The sequence below is a fragment of the Euphorbia lathyris genome, chromosome 8 (genome assembly GCF_963576675.1).
Source record: "Euphorbia lathyris chromosome 8, ddEupLath1.1, whole genome shotgun sequence".
In the NCBI taxonomy this organism is placed as follows: Eukaryota; Viridiplantae; Streptophyta; class Magnoliopsida; order Malpighiales; family Euphorbiaceae; genus Euphorbia; species Euphorbia lathyris.
In genome coordinates this window covers 64,708,563-64,726,262 of record NC_088917.1, presented here as the reverse complement: position 1 = coordinate 64,726,262, position 17,700 = coordinate 64,708,563, and the positions used below count along the sequence as shown (strand labels likewise).

Below are 17,700 nucleotides of genomic sequence, written 5' to 3'. Positions count from 1 at the left end.
CATTTAATCCTGTTTTTCCTATTTTTGTGGTTTCACAGCTTTCCAGGCCTCTACATTTTTTTTTACAATTTGCACATTTTTTGTGTTTTTTCATATTTTGCGTGTTTTTTTTTTTTGTTAACATGTTTATATATAGGGAAAATTACACAGAAATTCATCTTCTACAAACTCTTTACAACTATGTCAAGTCATAATTTTGGATTATATCAAACTAGTAAAATCAGTACTTTTAATATAATTTAAAGATTAGAATTTATAATTATAAGTCTATAATATATTTCTAAGATTTATGATTTATGAATTGGAGTCAAGAACTTTTAAATCATGGTGTAAAGTCATAATATATAAAAAATAATGATATATTAAGAATTAAGTTTGGTAATATGACTTAGTTGTAATTTTGTACTTAATTATGATATTCATGTATTTGACCCTTATATATATATATATATTTCCCTTTTTAACCATTTTCCACTTTTATTTCGTTTTTTCTTTTATTTTTGTGTTTTTAATATATTTTTTGTGTGCCTTTTTACTATTTTCCACCTCTTCTTTTCGTGTTCTTAAAAAAAAAATTTATTATTTTTTCATTTTTAATTTTTTTTTTCTATTTTTCGTGTTTTTTCTGTATTTCATGTTTTCCTTTTTTCTTTTTTTTATATATTTTTTAAAATAAGGTATATTAAATATTTCAACGATTTATAGTAATAATTAAAATTAAAAAAAATACGATATTACATTTGAGAGTAATGTTGTCTTTTAAGTAAAAAATTATCAATTCTATTCTCTTATTTCACGAACCAAACATTGAATATGCATTTCTATTCCATTCTTTGCTATTCTATTCTATTCCCCGAACCAAACAACGCCTTAGAGATTGGTTGAGTGTTAAAAAAATAAAATAAATGGGATGATAAAAAAATATTCATTGCTTCTTTGAACAAAAATTACTACATCAACATTTTCTAACTGTGTTAATAGTTTGAACTGTCTTTGCTGACGGAATAAACCTCAAAATACCCATTTGCCAAATTTTAAGACACGAAACTATGTTTCAAAATGATCGTTTCTTCTAAATAAAAGTAAACGTTTCAATTTCTTGAATTGATTTACTTTTAGTTATCATTAGTTAATCTAATAATTTTTTTTTATAATAGACTAAAGATCTAAGAGAGATTTTCAATCGTACGTTCATTTGTTTTTAATAGTCACAAAATCACAAAAACCTAAAAATATTTTAGGAATCAATATTCCTTGCCGATTCACAAAAACCGACAAAATTAAGATTGAAATAAACATATTTTAAAAATATCACTTACAATAGCAATTTAAATTACTTTTATGAAAATTATAGCAACATTGAAAGAGTTGTGTGACACGGATTGAACTTCTATGACATTTGGAAATTTATTAAAAAGATGGTACGATCTCTACTATGTGCTTTAATTTAGTATTACATCCTAGTTTCTACTCTTCATCAAAATAGAACCCCATCACAGTTTACAATACATATCAAACCACAAATTTCGCATGAAAGATGCCACACCAATAAAGAATTTCGCACATGAATCAAGAGTGTAAACTGGATCAATTTAAAAGAAAATATATATATATATATATATTTCAGGAAATTTAGTCATTGTTTTTAGGGTAAATAATTATAAGGTCCCCGTGTTTTTACCTAATACACTACTTAGTCTCTCTGTTTTTTAAAAATAATTATATAGTCCTTCAATTTTTGTTTTTATCAATTCCTTAGTCCTTATACTTGAGTGAATATTCAAACTATACTAAATAAAATCATACTCTATCTTAAAGGACCTTATAATTATTTACCCTTGTTTATATATTAATAACTAATTTATTTCATTTGTTGATATTAACGAATGGTAAATAAGAGCGGATAATGATGAAATTCAAAATAAGAGGATAAAGTTTAAAGTATTCATAAAAGCAAATATGGGCAAGTAATTTATATTACTCTCTACATTTTTACATAAAACATTATTTAATTCTAGTATTTTGATAAATATACATTGTTTAGTCTTTAAATTTTATTTTATTCAACGGTTAAGTCCGGGGACAGAACCGTTTAATAATTTAAATATTTGAAGGACTAAAACTGTTGAATAGAACAAAAGTTAAAATCTAAACAATGTATTATTAAAATATGAAGACTAAACGGTGTGTTAAGTAGGGAAACAGTAAGGACTAATAAATTGTTTACCCAAGAAAATACTAATCATGGTTAAAACTATTACAGCATAAACCTGTTTAACGGATAAAAATCTGCTGTCCCTCTTTAGATGTCCCCTTCTATGTCCCCCATTCATTTAATTACATCTGTTAATATAATCCTAATCAGTAATTAGTAATTAAATATAATTCTAATTATGTTAACGTGAAGATTAACTCTATGCTCAAGTCCGTTAACTTCCTTCCTCCTCCATCGATTCAACAGCAGATTTTTATCCCTCGATCAGAATCAGACTCCACCCACTCCGCCCCTGCTGCCTCCGACCACCGATACTGTTGTAGCTCCACCTTTTGTTTTTGTCTTTCATTTTATTTCATCCTCTTTTCTTGTTTCTTGTTTGTTAATCGGACTGGATCCCTAGCTTATGGATAACTTAGGCCGATTTTGGCATGAAGGAATATGGAACCGATGGAGAGAGGACTACTGGAGTTGGTTGAAGTCCCAATGATGGAGTTTCTTGTAGTAGTTTGCAGTCAGGCCATGAGGTACAATTATCCGGCAATCATGTATTCTAGTGTTGTATTGTGAATTAACTGAATATTACATTCAATGTAGCCGATTAGGATTGGGGTCTGCACTGCGTTCCTTATGAAATAAGTAAGCTGCACTCAAGTAATTTGATTTTCTATCTTAAATTCACTATAGGCATATTCCTAATTCCTTTATTGACTATCTTTTGTAGGGGATATTTCTCCCAGTGTAGTGTGAGTGTTGTTATGGAGATGCAGGCAGAAGTAGAACATAGACAGAGAGCTCAAGTTCTTGAGTCTGAATGTTGGTTCTGGTTTATCTTTCTTTATTCAATTTTTTTCTTTGTTTCAATTTCAATGATTTGCTTGGTTTTCTTACATGAATGTTGGCCTTTCAGATTTTAATTTCAGGCAATTTGTGAATTGAGTTAATTAGTACCTCTGATTTTCAGGTAGCAGAACTGCAAGAAGAACTGTTGAATTTGGAAGGACTTATGTGGTTAGGCCAAAAGGGAAACATCAAGCTACCATAATCTGGTTACATGGTTTAGGAGATAATGGCTCCAGGTATTGCACCTTCAATTTTCATTATTATTTTTGTTTTATTGCATACTTCATTCATGTCACAAATAATAAAAAGTAGTATTTTTAGATGTTAATATGATAAATAGTATAAAGGCAATGGGAACTTAATGATCAATGACGTCCTTTTAGAGAGCTATTTTACAGGAGAAATAGGAGTATAAAGTCCTATTTCAAATGCATTCTGAATCTCCTGATATATTCTCCTAGTTTGAAATAAGACTTTACACTTTTGCATTTGAAAGACTTTCTCAAGTTTGTTATGTATGTGTGAAGGGATTACTTGAAATTTAAGGAGATTCCTTGAATTTGTCTTGTTGATTTAAGGGATAAGGTGCAAAAATGCCCTTAACGTTATCAATCAAGAGCAATATTACCCTTAACGTTGGAAATGGTACAATTAAGGACCTAAGGTTAGTAATTTAGTCCAATTTTAGACTAACTCTATCAAATTCACTGACACTGTTATGTTTTCCTAATCTACTGTTAAATACTCAATAATCCGCTCCTGATGAAATGAAGAAATCATTTCATCATCAATTCACAATCCTCTATGGATATTTTTTCTTGTTTCTTCCTCCATTAATGGGCTTAAATTCTATCATTCTTTCCTCCTATTTTCTCCTACTCTTCTTCTTAGGCTGCTTCTTCTTTCTTTTCCAACGAAGCTGCTTCTTCTTTCTTTTCCAACCAACACTTTTCTCTTCTTCTGCTGCTTTGGTCTTCTTCTTTCTTTTCTAATCGAGCGCTTCGCCAAAGCTCTTCAAATTCCTCCTCCAATTCACCATTGTTGTCTGAAGTAATATTCAATTGCAAGACCAACCCGAAGCATTGTCTGAAGTAATATTCAGTTGCAAGACCAAACAAGCATTGTCTGAAGTAATATTCAACTGCGAAACCAATCTGAAGCATTTCTCAAACATGTTGAAAATTGCAGACAAATACATGAACTGAAGTTTAGGAGGAATAGAACATCTAACGGTGTTAGTGAATTTGTTATAGATGTCCAAAATTGGACGTTACTAACATTAGGCATTTAATTGTACCATTTATGACGTTAAGGGTAATATTGCTCTTAGTTGACAACGTTAGAGACATTTTTACACCTTATCCCTTGATTTAAAGAAGAATTGCAGCAGCATGGCTACCTCTTAATCTTGGAAAACTTAAGTAGTACAGAACAAGTTCTTTTTTATAGGGTGATAAAACTATTATAGAAATGATTTAATTGCAAAGTACTTGTTTTTTTACATGATAATAGTAGATAATATATTTGGCATATAATTTATCACAAAGTAATAAATGTTGATGTTGTTTGGGTATAGTTTATGTAGTGCCATTTGTGACTTAAAAATATATGAGCAGGTACCAACTATGGCATGGGAAATCACCACTGATGCTTGACATGTTATTTACAGTGAGCAAGTTATACTGATTTCAACTTGTCCAAATCTCCGCTTAAGGTGTTAACTATGTTAATTTAAGCAAGTTAAGAGAGTAATGAAATATTTTAAAATTTGAAAGTGTCAATAGAATTAGTTAGGCAAGTAAAAAAGGGCCTCTTATATTATGGAAATTAAGAAGCATGAGCATCATTATCTACATCAGAGTAATTGCTCATTCCCCCTCAAGTTGCAAAAATGTCTCTCTTTTTCTCTTTTGGTGTTCTCTATTTGACCCTTTGCTCCTCTCCTCTTTAATGTCTTATAATTTATCATTGTGACATCAATTAATATATCTATAATTACATTACAGGTGATATGGCCAAGATTAATAGAAAACAAAATCTCGAGGAAGAGATTGGGAAGCAATATTTGGGCTCAACAAGAAGCACCCGAAAATCAAGTTGATGCTTTGGATGTTTAGTAAAAAAGAGACAATAAAAGTATTTGTACAAAGTAGAGATGTAGTTTTAGCAGTGTATCTTCAACTAGGATATGTTCAATTAGTTGAACATCCAGTGTACTCAACTTATTGACATTAAAGTAAATAAAGTTGATCAATTGCGAAATTATTTAATCAAGTTACATTAAAGGGTCTTTCTGCTTGTGTGTACTTTGTTTCCTACATTCCCAAATGATTGACAATGGAAAAGGCATGCCATAATTTTGATATGGTTGGCTAAGCCAGCACAATGATTATGGACAACAAATAATGAAGCTCAGTAAAGTTTGGGACTAACACAACAACACTAATAAAAGCTAGAATAAAGGGTTCAATTGGGTTAAATTTTAATTTTGGAATTAAATTAGTCCAAAATGAGATCTTAATGAGAGAGCAAGCACTATCCAAAATTAAAGAGGAACCACCTGTCTAATAGCCTTTGATGATCTAATGTTCTTCATCAATTGAGGGAATTTCTCCACTCATTCTAGGAACATGCTGCTGCACAAAGCAAGCATAAAAACCAACATAATTTTAAGAAAACAAAATTAAGAAGCCAATATATATACAATTACATCTAGCAGAGAAGCATACATTAACTTTTTTTTTGTGCAACGTATTTGTCAATCTTCAGGGGAAACATGACATTTATTGCAGCAGGCCAACTTTTTTGAATTTTTGAATGGAGAAAAACAAAATTTAATAAGGCAATCATACATCGGGAAGGTTAAGGTAAACCATGCATCAAAATTCAAGCAGAAACCAATAGCACAGTAAGGGCCAAAAGTTGACTGAGGACCAAATAAAATGTCATAACCAAACCGACATACACAATCAGAACACACTAATCTGGAGGCAAAAAAAATGAATGATTCCTGCCAACTAAATTTCAATCTCACATAGCCAGAAAAATAAAATTCATTATGTTAAATAACTAAAAGAACATATTATTATTATTTAAGATACAAGAAATAGTTGTGGAGGCTAATGAGACACTTTGTAAGTTTAAGGGTCAATCAAGCTTTTATGACAAGTTTAAAGAGGAGTTGCATCATGTTAACAGCATGAAATCTTTAATTGCAGGCAGCCACATTCTCGATGCTAGCTTTAATTAATTTTCTGTCCAGTATCAAACATAAACAAAAGAAAGGCACAAAGCCAGCTTTAATTAATTTGCAAAATATGAAAATACCACAGTACATATTAATTATTATTTTTCCTGACCACACGAAAACCATAACAATTAAAAAGAATAAATGAAAACCTTAACTTAACTTTAGTAAGAAATAAAAGAGTGTGTCTCAATTAATAAAGTCATCAGCATCAGGTTGAACTTCTCCTTGGTTATCAAAAGTAGCAGCTGCATCTTCATCATCTGTTTCATTGATTGGTGAACCTGCAAATTTCTCATCTTCATCTTCTTCTTTTGTTTCTTCTTCATGCTGCTGCTTCCCTTCTTCCTCTATATCTTCTTCCTCATCGTCTTCTTCTTCTCCATGCACTACCCCTTCTTTCTCTTATGTACTGCTACCTATCACAGATTACGATAAAAGTTATTATTAAGTCTTAATTACTTTGAATGATATCTTCACATGATATTAGATCATTTTATTACAATGGTCCAGAATTCAAATCCTCTCAACACTTATTAAATGAAATTTCAAAACATAACAAGGGTGATGGTACCTGCAGCCTGCAGCTTCTTCCTTTACGGGAGTTTCTGCCGTCAAATTCTCAGTTTCGTCGTTGATCACCTCTTCGTGTGTTGTATCATGTTAACAACATGAAATCTTTAGTTGCATCAATTTTCTATTTCTTCTTTTTAAAAGAGGTGAGAACTAATGCTGTATGCTAGCTTTAATTTGCTTTAAACTGTAGCTAGCTCAAAAATGCTCGAACTCAAAGAACATATTATTATATAAGATACCAGAAACAGAATCTTACAATCTCAACAAGTATACTGAAAATGCAATTGTAAAACCATGAAATATCAGCTTCTCATTTGACATGACATAGTTTTAATACAGCACATAATCCTATTTAACTTTAAACTCTCAGTGTCAAAAACATAAAAGTTCCGGTAATATCATGTCTTTGCTTCATAATATCAACGTCCATCTCATGGATCGTTCTTTCTTTTACTCACAATTCATCTTGAGTGTTGTTTATCAAGTCATGTTCTTCGGTGGAAATTGTGCCTACACACACAAAATGATATTTTCATGAAATTTTATGGAATCAAAGTTTTTAACATGTTAGTTATTTCGAAATTATAAATATATGAACAAAACATACTTATAGATGAAACTCTATTCCAATTTCCTGTAAGAGGTTGATAAGCCACCATAGAGCCTTGCTGATAAGGTACACCAACATTGGAACCTCCTAAATTCTATACAACATCGCACAAGAAAAGAAATATATAAAAATAAGTAATAAGCATTAATTAAACATACCATGAACTCATCAAATAACAACACCAGTATTAAACCTGAACATATTGATATGGTGATGCAAATTGTATGTTTGGACGTAAAATAGGTGATGTAAATTGCATTCCTGGAGGGAAAACAATAGAATTGAATTGTGGATGAATTCCATTCTGTAACATATATTGAGGCATCTGTTCAAAAAAATCAATATGGATTAGCAAAACAAACATAAATAAGAAAGTTAATTAAGCAAGTTATCAAAATATAAATAAAAAAAGCTTCAGACCTGTTCATTCATTTGATTTTGTGAACCAGAACTTCTTATGGAATCAACACATTGAGATGGTACATTAGAACGATCTATTTGTGGTTCCCTTTGGTGTCTTGGTGAAGTATCTACATCTTTTTTAGATCTTTTACTCCGGATAAGTTTCTCTAGAGCATTCTTTGGTCTGATAGAATCCTCTTTACGAGAAATTCTTCCTTTAGCCTTGATTCCTTTCACTATATGTTCACCAAACTCATCATTAACAACCTTATGTGTAGTATTATTAATCACTGTGGTGTCTTCAGGAGGTTTCTGACAAGTCCTTAAATGTGTCTTTACATCAGCTAAAGTCATGTGAAGAGCATTTGAAGCAATTTCATAAGCCTCATCAGATTCAGCAGCAATTGTTGCCAATTCAGTGTGTAATCGAGCCAAGTCCCTGTAACGCCTTGCTATTTTCCCTTTTCGATCATCATCATCATCATTTATATTTGGATAAGACACCTTTGGTACTTGATCCTTAATATCTTTTCTCCATCTCTTTGAAATGTATTGGCTAGGAATGGTTTTCACATCATTAGTTGAAAGAACCTTTAAAGCATGTGAACACAAAATTCCAGCAAATTCAAATTTCTTGCAACTGCATGAGATAGTATTATCAACTAAATCAAATGTCACAATATGATGGAAACACTTTCCATGGGCAGTCACTTCATATATCCGCATAGTTCCAATGTCATTAAACAACTTAAAGGTGCAATCATAAGCTTTACATAACTCAACTTCGAACCATTTAAATACTGCCGGTGTATATACTTTTGCTGCATCCTTTAATATCTTCACTGGGAATGATAATGCAGGGATAGTATGACTAGCTCTAAAATCAGCGATTAACTCTTTATAACGACGGTCATCAACTAATCTTTGAAAGTGGCGAAAAAATCGTAGCAAATCATACTTGTAAGTTACATACCTCTTGATAGAATTATTCATGCTTTCACTACGCTGGGTAGTAGTAATATCTGCACTGAATGTTCCACGTCCATAGACTAAAGCCCATTTCTCCTTCACATCAAATAATCGGCTCAACCATGTGTTATCTTCGAGTTTGTACTTTTCAAGCATCTTCTGCCAAGCTATTAGAAAGTCTTCAACATCTTCATAATCATATATTACTAAATTCTTTAGCAAAATCCTTAAACTCCTCAAAGACACATTTAAGATGCTTAGCAGCGTTTTGATATATGTGCCAAATGCATAATCGATGATGTGATTCAGGCCATTGTGTGGCTAAAGCTTTAGCCATTGCAGGATCTTGGTCGGTCAATATGCTTTTCGGTTTCTTCCCTGACATTGTATTCACAAAAGTGTCAAACAACCATATAAAAGTTTCAGCAGTCTCGTCATATAACAATGCAGCTCCAAAAATAAGTGTTTGCTTGTGATTATTAACACCAACAAACATTGCAAATGGCCTTCCTTCTTTGTTTTTCCTATAAGTGGTGTCAAAACATACTACATCACCAAAGTAATCATAGTCTACCTTCATCTTTGCATCAGCCCAGAAAATATTAGTTATCAAATCATCTGCATCAACTTGTATAGCATATGTAAAACTAGGATCATTTGATTGCATTTTTTGTAGATATTCTAATACACCACCTGTATCACCTGACTTCATCTCTCTTGTTCTCTTTGAACGTAAATAGTTCCTATAATCTTCTGCGATAAATCCAAGATGCTCACGTCCACCAGCTTGTCTACTCAATAACTCAAGAGTTTCTTTTGGATTTAGTCCTGAATCTTCAGCCATGTCAGCCATAACATTTTGTGCTAGAGATATTTTTCTATGAGATCGAAACCGATGTGTCTTTCTAGGAGTTGAAGTCAAATGAGTATGATTAGCAATAAATTTTGAAACAATATACTTTTCAACAGATGAATCATATCTAATCTTCATTCTTGCTTGACAACCAAATCTAGTCTCTGCACGATGAACTTTCACATATATACTTCTTTTGTTTTTTTCACGTTTACCTTCAGCTGAGCAAACAAATATTCTGTCTCTCACAAAGCCAGTGGATGATGTATGTGCTTTACTTAACCTAGTACCGAAACCGAATTTATATGCATATCGATTATAAAAATCATGTGCATCATTTTCTGTTTCAAACTCCATACCAACTACAGGGATCCATTCTTGACACATTCTTGAATGAATAGAGTCAATATCACAAGGGTTTCCTACTGACATCGATTCTTCTTCATTATATTCATTATTCACTTTGCTAGAAATTTCATCGTCATTAATATCATGAGCTTCAACCTCCTGCAAGAAATATAAAATGAATGTGTTAGGCATTCAAAAGTGCACAAAATATTTTATCTATATCAAAATTTGAATAACATAAAAGAAGCGAATCAACTCACCAATAATTTAAACTCAACAAGCTCAATTATATTTCAAGACACATAGATTACAACATTGAAAACGAAAGACATTTTATAGATGAAGATGGAGTTTGGCCAGTGTTGAAATTGGACTACTCTGTAAAACGAAAGACATTTTTATAGATGAAGATGGAGTTTGGCCAGTGTTGAAATTGGACTGCTATGTACCTTTCAGATTCCATTTATTAACAAAACATATTTATAGATGAAGTTTGACTCACTTAAGCTACATATTCTTAAAAAAAGGAGGAAACACAACTTATTTTCGAGTTATGTCTGCGAGTGCAGAACCTTCTAGAAAGCTGGAATTGGTTATAAGCCTATTAACAAAACAACATATAACACCAGCACAAATAATATTAAACCATGCATTGAGGCAAGATGATTGAGGAAACTATAAGATATATAGAAGAGTGATAATATTACAATTTTGTTGAGATTTGAACTGATCATAGCAAAATTCAACAATGATGCTAGGAATGAACTTTAAAGAAGTAGAAAATGGAAATATCAAATCTGAAGACATTCAGTAATCTAATTTCAATTTCATGTTGACACAGTAAAACCAAAACAGTCTAGAAATAAAAAAAATTGAAAAATATAGTTCGATTTTATTTTAAATTACCTCCATTGACGGTGGCTCGCTGCTTGAATTTAATGTCATGTAAGTTCCACCTTCCATGAATGTTATGTAACTTTAAATTTTGTCTGCTTCAAATAAACAACTGATCTGAATTGAATGAGAAAGATGATAATTGAATATTAGAATGTTGTCGTGAGGAATGGTTGCAATGTTGGAATAAAACAGAGAATGAACATTCACAAATTTGGAAAAAATAATATCAGCAATAACATCAATCAAAAAATCAGAATGATAAGAAATTCTAATTTGAAGGAAGAATCAATTAATTGATAGCAAGAAAAATGGAAAGAAAACGTGGAGAAACTATGTTGGTGCTGCTGAGGGAAAGTGATGAAGTTAACAGAATTGGATTGAAATTTAACAGAGTTGAATCAATTTTCAATTCCTATCACAATTTTGCAGGTATTGATAATAATAGAATTAGCTGGTTAATTTCAAATTCAACAAGGACAGACAAAGGATCAATTCGATATAGAAAGACTAAGGATTTTGCAGGAATTGACGAATGAGAGAGACAGAAATTGGAAAAGAAGATAAATTGGAAGACGGCGATGGAATGAGTTTGATGGAAACAAGGAAACTGCAGTCGGAAGAGGAGGAAGTCTGTTATCGATGGGAAGAAAAATTCAAATAGAAACGTGTTGCTGCTGAATCGATGGAGGAGGAAGGAAGTTAACGGACTTGAGCATAGAGTTAATCTTCACGTTAACATAATTAGAATTATATTTAATTACTAATTACTGATTAGGATTATATTAACAGATGTAATTAAATGAATGGGAGACATAGAAGGGGACATCTAAAGAGGGACAGTAGATTTTTATCCCTGTTTAACAAAATCTCGTACCAGAATTTCTTACATGTCAAAATAAATATAATATTCTTGGAGAATGACTAAACCATATAAAAAATTTCCCACATCGGACAAAATTAATGGGACATAAATATAATATATGAAAGCAAACTTGGGTTTTGATGCTTCTGGACGAAATTTCTCCTACCAGTTGTATCAGTCAAGAATGAATAAGATAATCACACACGTTTCTTCTTCTCCAAATTAGCTTTGGCATGAATTTTCCATTTCCTCCATTCCGGAATCTTACCGAGCAAAGCCCATCTCAAAAATCTCTCCCATGAATAGCATACTATAAACGTAAGGAAAGCCCAAAGCAGCAGTGTATTCCTGAAGCTTGGGGGCAATGGCACCAACTTTAACCAATCATTCAAGTCCCGGAACAGATCAGAAGTGATAACCGTGAAGAAAGTAACGGCCCCCAAAATGACATACCGAAATGGCTTATTTTCTGTGATGCTCTGGTTGAAAGGATGACCCATATAGTTTACCTGGAGCATCATGCTCACCATGTACGAAACTATCAATGCATTCATCAGGCATATGCTTCTCAGCTTCATTTACAGAAGATATCAAGAAAAGCAGATGGATTGCGAATTGCCCCATAAGCGAAAGAAAAACATAGTAGCAGAAAATGTTGTGCAAGCAGATAAAAAAGTACATGAAGAATATCAGGATCTTGACATAAATAATAGAAAATTGGACATGTGAGGGAGAACATAAAATTCACATACATCAAGTGGAGGGCTACGGCAGTGAAGATGATAAGTGTTGGGGCAGGTTTTGCAGCAAAGCAAATCTCCACAGATATCACATACTACACGCTCATAGTAATGTTGTGAAACATAGCAAAAGCAAAGAAAACAAATAACTAGAATGGAAGCTGAATATCGAGTTCGAGAAAACAAATCATGTAATGGGAAATCCTTAAGCAAATTAACACGTAAATAAATTGATGCTAAGACGCCTAGTTTTCAGTATTTACTCTTATGTCATAACAGAACTGGCTGGATCCATCAAACCTACAATTTCTCCCGTAAAAAACGGAGAATAGGTACAATTAGGAATCCCAAGGCCCCCTTAGTACACCCAAAACTGCTTAGTTTTTTCTTAATCAGCTAACTATTTAAAGGTTCATGGATTCGATTTTAAAAGTCCTCAGTTAAGAATCTTTGAGTATGCATCCTATGAGAAATATAGTAAATTTTGATTTGTTCAACTTCAAACAATTACTTAAAAGCTCATATCAACAATTTCAATACATGCAAGCACAAAATAAAAAAAACAAATTCAACAGGATAAACTTTGCATATCAACAATTCAGTTCAACTTTTCCACTTGTGAATCAAAAGAAAAGATCTAGATGACAGAATGAAAAAAAAAACACATGCTCAAAATGGAATATCGAATGGTTAATGAAAAGAGGTATACTTTCAAATTACAATAAATTCCAATTACAGTGACACAGCAGAAAACCTAAACTCATTGAATGATTATAACATTTCAAATTTCAATACTTTAAGAGCCCCAGATTAAATACCTCCCAATCATACCCAAGATGAGCAATCAATAAAAAAACCCCAAAATATTGAGCATCAATCATGTAAGAACAGAAAAACAGAAACGGGGAGTTTCATTCATTAATTCAAAATGTTGAATTTTCACAGAGTATTACACAGGCTAAATAAACCACCAAACAAGGTCTAAATTTCATCTGCATGTCCTGTTTACAAAGATTAAGCGCTTCAATGGGAGTCATCATGCATGAGAATTAGGGGGGGTGTCTTTTCATTGGAAAAATGAGGATCATTTAATTTTCAGGCTTAGATTTATTTATAACTACATAAGCATACATCATCTGCTGCCAAATTATAATATCACAGCAATGTATAAGTATACATGAATTAAACCTGTCTTAGAATCAAAAAGGAAAGTACCATAGACAGGAAAACAAGAATGATCGTGCGCTACACATCAAGGTTCAGCTGTTGTACGTTGCCATAATGTACTACTTTGCAATATGATAGTTTTTAAGCTTTTTAGTTTTTGCCATAATGTCAACAGCGCAGAACAAATACAGTTTAACCCATGAATAGGATCATTGTAAGCTATGTTGAATTTGCAGTTCAGTTCAACAACGAACCTTTCATCACGATCCTATCAATCCTACCAGATTCATCTTATCTTCAACAAGCTATCTTAACATTGTGACTCCTGATTTGCAGTTCAGTTCATTACGAACCTATCTATTTCAGAAACAAGTTTCACCCTTTTATGAATGTATCAGGACAATCTACCTTACCAGATCCATCTTATCTTCAACTAGAAAATGAGATGTTAGCAAAGGAATTTATTAAAAAAAAAATATCAGAGAAGTATGGAGGAAAATTTTATCCCTATGACATTAGGTTTATATTAAGGTTATATTTATATATTGAAATAATTATTCAATACATAAATTTGAAAGAAATTCAAAAAAGTACCAACTGAATTCGATACGATAGGTTCGTTCTTGAAACCGATCCTAAAAATCGGACCTTCATCCTAAATAGATTCAGTTCTTTTTGAAAGAGACCATCATCAAAAGCCAAATTCTGAAAAACTAGAAATCTGACAAGGAAATTCAAGCAAAAACAAAATGATCAAGTCATCATCTAATCTGTAAAGTGCAGATTGATATACCACCATAGCATAGAAAAGTACCCAAAATCAAAAGAAAAACCATAGACAAGTATGTAACAGTAGCAGTTTTACCTAGAAAATGAGAATTCGGTGAAAAAATCAAAATGAACCAAAAAATAAGAAAATAAATAAGAAATTTTTTATATACTAATATGTATAAATTTAAAAATGCTAGAGTATATATAAATTTAGGGTTGTAAGGTGATCAGAAAACACAATGAACTAATCAATAATTATTCTAAACCTCAAACTTACCTGCAACCTCTTATCATCCTCAGTGTTAGTAGGAATTGTTTTCGCTGGCGACATTCTGCAATCACTGCTAGAATATCTCCTTTATTGCTTCGGAAGATATTGACTTCTGTTGTTCACAATTATTTTTCCTGCACCAATTCTCAAATATATGCCGTTAATTTATCAAAGAACGTTTGCACAATTCTATCTTGAGATTTGATGAAAAGGATTGTAGATAACATCTAGTAAATCTATTTACAATTTTGTTAGTAAAACTTGGCATACTATGATGAGATTCAACTATAACGAATTATATCAGTAGTAGGTGCAACTGATGCATGTTTTGCTGTAAAAGGAGAAACAATTGAGGCATCCCCAAGCTTGACTATAGGAGCCGTACGACCATCGCTCTCCTCATTCATCTCATCCATTAATTTTTTTAGCTTCTGCCTTTGCATTTCTGCAGGCGTCATTTGATTGGCTAGTGGAATCTGATTTTGCAACAATCTTTCCTTTAGAAGAGTCTTCTCCGTTTACTTTACCTGTTGCTTCTGAAATAGGCTTAGATTTTTTCGATTTAGCAGACTTGTTTCCATCTTTAGATGTTTCTGCAGAAGAATTACCAGTTTGTGCAGGAGGGACAGCATTCAATAGTGCAACTCCAGTGCGTGCCTGAAAATTATGTCCAACATTTATTGTTTTCTTTTAAAAAACTGTACTAGAAGACAGATTTTCAATAAACACAGCATTCCAGGTGTATATATACCTGCTTCAGAGCCCAACATCATTGGTTCCATCCCCACACATCAACGTCATCCGTCCAACCATTTTAAAAGTGGTCAAGATGAGCTCTTTTTGCTCAGGAGAAACTCTTGCAAAGACCTGATAAGGTAAGGGGGATAAGGATCATCGAAGAAAATTTGTCATCAAATACTAATACAAGAATGTTATTGTTTATAACCTTGACATGAGGAATAACTCCAAGTACAGCAGAAGTCTGTTGCAACATCTCAAAGCAGTCACCCCCAATGCAAAGGTCATGTGTCTCTGAAACTGTGCAAAAACGTTTTCGTGGTTATAAAATACCTTTAATTAGATTAATCCACTTTAAGTTATGAAATATTACCCTCTCAGTAGTGAAAACTGAATTCATTCTTTTTGCCACAAATATTTGTTGACAATAGTTCTTGTGCTTGACTGCTCCTCTCCTGAGTCTCATCAGCGGATTCGAGCAAAGTTGGAAAATGGCTCCTGTTTAGCTTTTGGAGCTGCCTTAGCCACTTCTGGAATGTGTCTGTGGGGTTTGGAGGAAATGCGTTGCCGAGGAATCAATTCAATAGGAACAGGAGGTTTGTTCTTGAAAGCAAGAATCCGAGTACTGTTTATATTTAAAGCTTCTGCCAGTTGCGTCCTGTAAGCCTGACTTGATGGAGAGCAAGCAAATGCATTTTCCTCCTTATCCTTCTTACCTTCGGTTAACATGTAATGTGCAAAATCCATATTCATTGCTGAACGATTCGGTATAAATCTATCCAACTGTTAACATACATATATAAAATACTAATTAGTTTACATATATCCATATTGCTGATATCAACTGTTAAAATCCATATATAAAATAATACAAATTAATTTACATCATGAATCAAATAAGGGAAATGCTTTAAGAATGAATAAGAACTTACGTTCTCATGATTAGAATTCCTCCTTTTCTGAATATGTTGTTTTTGAAGTGGGAATCGCGGGCGTGGTTTCAAGATGGCAGGAGAAGAAGAGCTCGTGAATCCTGCATCCATTGTGTTAATACCAACAAAAAGAATAGGGCAAATAATGATAGATATAGAATTAATCAAGATTAAAAATAGAAATTAAACCCTAGATGTTCAGAGAGAGAGAGAGTTGATGTTTAGATTCGGAATGCAGTGAGAGCCGTTCAGAATACAGATCAGAGCGAGAGCGAGCGAGAAATTGAGAGAGATTCACAGAGAAATAGCGATGGATTGAGAGTGAGTAACAAGAAATAGAAATAGAGCTCTTTTTTATACTGATAAGGTAATTAAAAGAAGGAATGCATTTTGAAATTAGAAGGAGTGTCTTTAACAACGGCATCATTGGCGGGCATTGGCAAGAGAAGAGAAAGCATGAGCTAAGTTTGTCTGCCCATTTCTCTTTTATTTTGTTTTTACTACTTTTCTAGGTTACATTAATTAATATTTTCATTTTTTCATAAATTAAATTAAATTAAATTAAATTAAAAAAAATGACAATATGTAAAAATACCTTCAACGTTTACAATTATGAGTAATTTTACCTTTAACTTCTAAAATTGTGCAATTTTACCCCTAAAATTGGGGGTTAAGAGCAATGTTACCTCCAATGTTGACAAGTTCGGTCAATTATATTAATAGAATTGATCTATTAGTAGAACCAACTGATATGCAATTTGTACAAAATAAAAAATAAAATATATGTGTTTTATAATAATGTCTTAATAAATTGATCTAATTTATCAATATTCGGGGTAAAATTGCTCTTGGCTACCAACGTTAAGGGTAAAATTGTAATATTTTAGACGTAAATAAAATTGCAAAATAAAAATAACTATCGAAAAAGACTAGCTAATTTTAGCAAATAAAAATTCATCTTAATAATTATGTAAAAGAAACACCAGTTTGAAAACCGGATTGACTAGCTACACTGAAAATTAAGTGTTGAATATAATTAATCTGTTTGATAATTACCATACGAAAAAGTAAAATACTACAAATAAGACAATTTTATCCCTTTATATAGTTTCAATTAGGGATAAATGCAATACCCCTAATATTTACACTTAGGAGCAATTTTACCCCTAATGTCTAAAATTGTGCAATTTTACCCTTAACATTAGCAGACAAAAACAATTTTAGCTATAATGTTGACAAGTTTGGTCAATATTAATTTT

General features: G+C 32.1%; 1 protein-coding gene and 1 long non-coding RNA gene across 5 annotated transcripts; one reads left to right on the top strand and one right to left on the bottom strand.

The window, feature by feature from the left end:
• Positions 1 to 2,458: 2,458 nt before the first annotated feature.
• Positions 2,459 to 5,327, top strand: LOC136203621 (uncharacterized). 2 transcript variants are annotated; one of them, XR_010674926.1, is made up of 5 exons: positions 2,459 to 2,742; positions 2,813 to 2,854; positions 2,940 to 3,031; positions 3,180 to 3,294; positions 5,065 to 5,327. It is a non-coding gene; the product is annotated as an uncharacterized lncRNA (long non-coding RNA). The 2 variants fall into 2 exon arrangements; XR_010674925.1 differs by having other exon boundaries at positions 2,459 to 2,854.
• A 1,844-nt stretch (positions 5,328 to 7,171) lies between these two features.
• Positions 7,172 to 16,870, bottom strand: LOC136202210 (protein FAR-RED IMPAIRED RESPONSE 1-like). Of its 3 annotated transcripts, none has more exons than XM_065992711.1 (11): positions 16,442 to 16,870; positions 15,883 to 16,292; positions 15,718 to 15,809; positions 15,523 to 15,638; positions 14,778 to 15,428; positions 10,970 to 11,074; positions 8,867 to 10,222; positions 7,912 to 8,449; positions 7,685 to 7,816; positions 7,489 to 7,585; positions 7,172 to 7,391 (listed from the first exon to the last, which is right to left on the bottom strand). In XM_065992711.1, exons 7-11 carry the CDS (start codon positions 9,016 to 9,018, stop codon positions 7,336 to 7,338), a joined length of 975 nt encoding a protein of 324 aa, XP_065848783.1. In that variant the 5' UTR covers positions 9,019 to 10,222; positions 10,970 to 11,074; positions 14,778 to 15,428; positions 15,523 to 15,638; positions 15,718 to 15,809; positions 15,883 to 16,292; positions 16,442 to 16,870; the 3' UTR covers positions 7,172 to 7,335. The 3 variants fall into 3 exon arrangements, with proteins under 3 accessions (XP_065848783.1, XP_065848782.1, XP_065848781.1); XM_065992710.1 differs by having other exon boundaries at positions 7,912 to 10,222; positions 14,778 to 14,905; positions 15,380 to 15,428; XM_065992709.1 differs by having other exon boundaries at positions 7,912 to 10,222; positions 16,442 to 16,542; positions 16,631 to 16,870.
• Positions 16,871 to 17,700: the final 830 nt, after the last annotated feature.